General features: G+C 39.8%; 1 protein-coding gene across 2 annotated transcripts; it reads left to right on the top strand.

The window, feature by feature from the left end:
* Positions 1-1790: 1790 nt before the first annotated feature.
* RFESD (Rieske Fe-S domain containing) lies at positions 1791-3661 on the top strand. 2 transcript variants are annotated; one of them, XM_012577453.4, is made up of 4 exons: positions 1791-1995; positions 2773-2953; positions 3044-3078; positions 3286-3661. In XM_012577453.4, exons 2-4 carry the CDS (start codon positions 2812-2814, stop codon positions 3577-3579), a joined length of 471 nt encoding a protein of 156 aa, XP_012432907.1. In that variant the 5' UTR covers positions 1791-1995; positions 2773-2811; the 3' UTR covers positions 3580-3661. The 2 variants fall into 2 exon arrangements, with proteins under 2 accessions (XP_012432907.1, XP_004177183.1); XM_004177135.6 differs by having other exon boundaries at positions 1793-2008.
* The last annotated feature ends 3157 nt before the right edge of the window (positions 3662-6818 follow it).

Here is a 6818-nt window from a genome sequence, read left to right as displayed (position 1 = left end):
AGCAGGGCAGGATTTAGACATATACATCCCATTGCAGTGTGCCTGTTACTGTCTCCTACTCAGTCTGTGCAGCTCATTAATTAACTAACGCAAGAATTGCACCAGCTGCTTGAAATGAAATGGTCACAAGCATATGCTTCTGGTGGGTTTAAACAACAGCAACCACCAAAAAATACCCAACAGCAGCAATACGACCAAAAATATAATCTCAGACTGGCAAATTTTATTCCTGAATGAGGCATCCCAAAATCCACAAATATGACCAAAATATTGGTAAGGCTTTGTAATGATAACAAAAACTCGGGTTCTGAATGAGAATGTCTGGGCAATTTGTGTAGCAACTGCCATCCTGTTGACATTACCCACTTCTTTAAGTTTGACATGGAAACATAGAGGGGAATAAATAAAATAAATAAATTTAATAAAATAAATAATAAAAGAAAATGTGCCCTACAGCAGGGATATTTTTCCTTTTATCCAAAATAAGGAAAAATTATTCAGAGCAGGGTACAGCAGTGAATTGCTACAATTCCCAAATCTAGCTCTGTTTCCAGCTGGAGAAGGAATGCTTATGCTGCTCACAAACCTCTTGGCTGCTCCCCTCAGGTGGCACTTGGCAGCAGGAACAATTCCATCCATGCTGTCTGGAGTGACTCAGAAAATATGAAAGCAGCCAAAGTCTTAAGAAAATATCAGGAAAAAACTGTTAGAAGGCTAACTTACTCTGCATAAACCTGGAAATAAACTTTCCTCTTACTGATTGAAGTGTGCTCGCTTCCACAACTCAAGTTGCTCCAAAAGTTCAGGATTCCGTCTTGGGATCTGTGAGGAGGTGATGTGACCTGTTTCCTCTTATCTAAGGGAAGAAAGTTGCCTTGAGGGTTTTCTTTTGGAGGGCCCCTGATGTGCCAATGTAGTCCCTAGTCTACATTTGTTGGTAGATAAGCCTTCGAGTATCAGCTGTGAAAGAAACTTTTTGGCTACTGATTGCTTGCACAATTTAGGCCATGCTGCTGATGGTCTCAGCCAGGGTTCAGAATGGGAGCCCGGATAATTTATTTGTGCAAAATCCAAGCTGAGTGTAAGAAGTCATTGCTAAATGAGCTGGAGGTTAGGTGTGTTGTAATACATATAAACAGATATGTGTGTACACAAATACATATGTGTGTGTGTGTGTTTCTTCTTTCTAGAGATGTACACATTTATATACACAGGGCTTTTTAGAGGCGTCTTAATAAGTGAGGTTTTAATTACAGGCTTCTGCATCTTAGTATCTTTGCCAATTTGGAAAGTTTATAGGGAGAGACAGCCAAATGGTGATAGCAAAAACTGGGAATTTCCTACTCTGGCTCCTGTGGTTAACTTGCTTATCTCTTGAAAAAACTAAGTGTGAATGCCTTACTGGATCATCCTGTGAGTCTGGCAGTGACATTTCACTTTCTGGGTAAGACTGGGTGGCAGTTCCTTAAACTGAAAAGCAGGGAGTTGGTCTTAGCAGTTAAGATCAGATCAGTTAACCACTGGTCTTGGAAATGCCACCATGGCACTTAAACCGGCCTTCCCAGCATGGTGGCTTATGAGGAAACCTGCATTTGCTGATCTTGAGGATAGCCAGGATCCTCACATGGCTATGTGTGGCTCTGAGCAGGGTTTTGGGAGCAGGCAGCAGTACTGGGCTCACAGTGAGGACAGCAACAGGGGGAATTGGAAGCTCTGCTCTTCTCTTATCAGGCCAGCCCCAGCATGTCCCTGGCTCTTATCAGCCCTGGCAGAGGCGGTTTCTGATGCATTGAACCTGTAAAGTCCTGTCATAGGGTGCTACAGGGCCTGGCCCCATTTCCTCCTGCTTGCACTTAAAGAGGGTCTGAGAAGCACCTAGTGACATATAGGAATAAGGCAGGGCAGTGGTGACAGACCGTGAAGGGAGGCAATGCTGGACCTTATCATCCTCAGTCTTCATTTCTTCATCTGCTTTCTCATCTCCATTGCAATCTGGTATGGACCAAAGGTACAGTGCATCCCCCTGCAGCCAGAGACACCCCCTCCTCCCCCTGCCCATGGTTCCCCTTTCTGTGTTTATAAATACTTATTTTAGCTTTAATTTTCTGTGGAAGCAAGGTTGTATTGGGAATTCAGGAAGAACTGGAACACAGTAGCTAATTGTAAGCAAATTTAATGGGAAGGTTGCTTTCATAAAACTGCTTATATTCTCTCTTGTGAGAGGGAAAGTCAGTTACATGTTTGAAATATGTAAAAGAAGGGAAGGAAAGGCAGGAAGCTTTGCTAGAAATGTCAGGCTGAATACAGCTTCTCAATAAAAAATGTTTTATTTCCTTTGCAGAATAATATTTTATTGATTTAAATCACTTTATATTTCTAGCCATAATATTATGTAAAAGTAATGGATTTACATGTAAATGTTACCTGTGGCATACCTGTACTGTATAGTATTTTACATTTGCCATCCTTATATTTGTTTGCATGTGGATTTTGAGGACCAAAAGTGGATTAGGTGTAAACAAATAGTGATTGAGAGTTTATCTTGCCTGAGCTTTGAGGTATCTGGTTTCCAGCAGCTGTTTTTCCTTGTCCTGTCACTTCTCTTAGTGCACACAGTAACTCAACACACTAACCGAACCAAGCTTTTGCACTTTTCTACCTCTGCAAGTTGATAGTCATTCGCTGAAACCTTTTCTCCCTCTCCTCACATGAAATAAAAATGTGAATTGCTTTACAAGTGACCTTTTCATTAATTTTTCCACGTGTTTTAAGGATGTGGATTCACACAGCTCAAGCACAGGAGGAGCTGAAATGGAGCCAGATTGTCTTATAATCATTGGCAAAGAAGAGGACATAAAGAAGTCCCAAAGAATAACAGCCAAAATCAATGGCAGAGAAATTGTTGTTTTCTACCATGAGGGGAAATTTCATGCTCTGGATTCTCGCTGCTACCGTAAGATATTTACCTGCCTGATCTCACTGTTGTTAGAATTAAGCATAAAATCTGCTGCATAAATTAATATGGTATTCTGCCTTGTTTCAGATGAAGGAGGCCCTTTATGTCTTGGAGAAATAGAGGTATGTAAGCAAAATAAAAATAATGCAGAGGTATAGAGTCATGTGAAAACTCCAATGGAATTTTTGTAATGCTTTTATCTGAATATTACATAGAAAAAAAAACCAGTCATATACATATAATCTCAGACAGCCATACAACCAAATTACCAAACATATCTTTTGTCCCAGAGGATTACTTGCTATCTTTTCTTCTTCTTCTTCCTGCAGGATATTGATGGACAAGCATGTATTGTTTGTCCTTGGCATAAGTTTAAAATTACCTTGGAAACAGGAGAAGGATTGTACGAAGGAATAAATCCTCTGGAGCCATCACCAACACCAAAGTGGCAATCAAAAGGAGTGAAACAAAGGATTCACAAGGTCACAATAGACAGTGGAAATGTTTATGTGAGTCCTCCAGATTTGTCTGTGAGCTTTGACTCTGATTATTTTGCTGAAAAGTACAAAAATGGTGGCGAATTAGCTATGGGAGAACAAAACCACTCAGAAGCCACAGAATAGGTCATGGCCAGACAGCAGAATCCTGGGGAATGCAACAAATGAAGAATCTTTATTGGGAAATAAAAATGTACTGTGCCATGAAGATTGTCTCCGAATTCAATTCTAATATTGCTATGTTAAATAATTGAAATATATAGAAATTAGTAAGATGAGAAGCCCTGCAGTGTCAGAAATGTGACTGATTTTGTGCTGAGGAATTTTTTTGCACTTGCATTTCAAAAAAAATTATTTACAGCAGAGTGCTTCACAATATTTGAAATTTTGTTAGAATTATTTTAATTTTTAAGAGGGGATATAGTATACTACCGCTTATGAAACTTACTACATAATTAAAAGTCAACAGCCAGGTGTAAAGGTTATCTTTATGTACTTGACAGTTTATATTTCTAATGCCTGTGGTAAAAATGGCATGGAAATTTTAACTTTTGAGATATTTGTGTGATCTCTAGCTATTTATCTAGCTATCTAAATGCCACAAAGGGAAGCACAAGGCTTCAGAATATTTTTGTGCACTCTTTTATGCCTATTTGTGCATTGCTATCTTGAGTATATAGATGTATTTCTTTTCCTTCTTCTCACTGAACTCCTCTTGTTAGTACATCGAATAATGTAATGTATGGCTTGTTCTTCCTGGTTCTGTTGGTTAAAGAGGGAGCTGTTTGGTGTGATTTGTGAACTAATAGCCCTTGTTTACTTGTTTTTCTTTATTGTAACCACATTTTTCTACATTCATTTAAAAAAAAAAAAAAAAAAAACAAAGTACTTTCTGTGTAGAGGCAAAACCTGTGTTTTGCTCTGTATATTCGCTGTCCAATATCAGATCTGCCCCAAAAAACCCTTCCAAGAAAGTTTCTCTCTGAGCTCTGCTGCACTCCAGGATGTGGTGGGTTCTGCTGTTCAGCCTGTGGAGTGCAGAGACGCCCTGTGAACACAGAGCATCAAAGAATCACTGAGGCTGGAAAACACCCCTAAGACCAACCATTAAATCAGCACTGCCAAGCCTACCACTAAACCCTCTCCCCAAATGCCACACCTACACTTCTTTTAAATACACCATCCTGCATGGCTGCAATTCTTCAATGTGGGTTTTTTTATGTGATTTGTTGGGTTTTTTTACAAAGTTCATTCATAGCCAGGTTCAGTTTGAAATGCCTGCTCTTCATCTCTAAGCTTCTCTTGTGGTTGCAGCTTTTAATGTATGTCACGGGTAATTAGGCCTGTGTCAACACTATTGTTGATACAAATGTGTTTAGAAGAAGTGAGGCAGAGGGAAGAGTCAAAGGAAAATTTGTACTGCATTGATCACAACAAATAAAGCAAAGTACACAATCAATTAATTTCACTACAGCTTAACTGAGAGGAAATTTCTTCTGGTCATGCCACCTTAACATGGTTTTTGCAGCTGACAGAGAAAAGTGGCACCTTGAAAGTGCTGTTGAGCTAACCTACCCCAGTTTTGCATTTTATAAGAACTAGAGCACAGAAATGCTTTTCTTGTCATCCTACTCTTCCTCCTCCTTCTTTTCCTTTCCCTGACCACTCAGCCAGCCAGTGCCAATTATCAGATGCAAATGCCTGGCTTCTGTCAGGTGAATCACATCTTGATTATCTGCTAGAAAATGCTGGTTTGTACTGACCAGTTCTGTGATTTGTTGGGGTTTTTTATTACAATTTGTTTGCACAATGGATATGTCAGCTTCTCCTCTTGAAGCCACCAGGTAGAAGGCAGGAAGGTGGAGCAGCTGCCTTCCTGCCAACTACCCCACTGGTGCCCCAAGGGGCTTGGGTGGTGTCAGGGGGATGGAGAATTGCTGCTCTTCCCTCCCTCCTCACACAGCTACCTGCACCTGACATTAAACTTGACGTTGTGTCCTAATAAAAGGCATGGATGATATAAAAGGAGAGTATTGCAAGACCTTCAGATGCACTTGCATTAACTCATGTGATTGCTGAGATAGTATTTTTATTGACTTTTCTTGAAATAGTGCATTAGTAGAAATTGACTCTTTAAATTAGTAAAGATGTTGTTCGGTTTAAGAAAGCATTGACTCTGAACAATATGCATATGATGCTAACAAATGTGTATGATGTTTAGAAGAATGATGGAAATAGGAAGCTTTATTTGAAAGCTTCATGGACATGTTGATACTAGTGGAAGAGTGCTCAGGATTCTGCAGAATTGAATTTACTGGGTAAAATTCAGAAAAGTGTTTAATCATGAGCTTACACTTACTCATATTGAATAAATGCAACTGCATGTCCAGGCATAGGTAAATCCTTTTTCTTCAGTACTTCTCATACATAATAACTATCTGCAAGAGTTTATGGTTATTTTGTCTCTTTTTTTACTTAAGTGCTCTTTCCCAGGAAGGTTGCATTAATTTAAAATCTAAAGTTTGTCCAATAGATTTCATTCCCCTCGATTTCCCTGTTGATGATCATAGAAGGAACAGAAAATTATTAACTCACTGTAATGAACAAAAGAGCCTTCCTGGTTCCCATGGCAATACTGGGACACTGCTGGCTTGAGTTAAGTACTAATATTGAAATGTTAATTTCTCTGTTTGTTTTCTCTAAACCACCTGGAAGATCACCTACCCCCCACCCACGCTGCCATTCTAGGAATTCTAGGATTGAGATGCAAATAGGGAAACCCATGGAACCATGGGAGTGTGTTTTGGGGGATAAGGACACCCCTAAATGAAGAACTAAACACAGCTGAGGCGGGGCTGGACAGGTAAAATACACTGGCTGAGGAAAAGAAACCCATCCCCCCATGATCGACGTTTGACCTGTCACCATAACCTACAGAAGATTAGACTAGAGTGGTGTGGGGAAAGCAGGAACAAAAAGACAAGATTTTTCTGGTGTTACCACAAGGAAAGGAGAGGGGACGGTTGCTGCTGGGGGCTTCACCAACAGATTCTGCACGCCTCCTCACTCTTCGGCTACCTGGTAAGGCTACGACAGTGAGGGCGATTGCCATGTCAGGCCCCCTGCCCAGCTGATCTTTTTGATAAAGAGCTGAACATTAATAAAGGCATAAGCCTTTTTATCTTATTTTACCCTTTCATCTTTCTGCTTTTCCCTTTTTCCTTTTTCATTTATTTCTCTTTTCTTTCTTCCTCTTTCTTCTTCTTTCTTACCTCTTTCTTTTTTATTTTTAAAAGGAAAGAACAAAGTCTTCAACATATTAAAGTCGCTACCTTTAAAAAAATTACATGGACTATTCTGAGCCT

The sequence above is a fragment of the Taeniopygia guttata genome, chromosome Z (genome assembly GCF_048771995.1).
Source record: "Taeniopygia guttata chromosome Z, bTaeGut7.mat, whole genome shotgun sequence".
NCBI lineage: Eukaryota > Metazoa > Chordata > Aves > Passeriformes > Estrildidae > Taeniopygia > Taeniopygia guttata.
Note: the sequence above shows the minus strand (reverse complement) of the source record. Positions and strands in the feature narration are given on the sequence as shown.

Bases quoted from the DNA above. Each gene is read 5' to 3' on its own strand.
- RFESD (XM_004177135.6), top strand. From the start codon at position 1,931: ATGCTGGACCTTATCATCCTCAGTCTTCATTTCTTCATCTGCTTTCTC. The intron at 2,009-2,772 runs GTACAGTGCATC...ACGTGTTTTAAG, and splicing joins CAATCTGGTATGGACCAAAG to GATGTGGATTCACACAGCTC. The intron at 2,954-3,043 runs GTAAGATATTTA...GCCTTGTTTCAG, and splicing joins TCTGGATTCTCGCTGCTACC to ATGAAGGAGGCCCTTTATGT.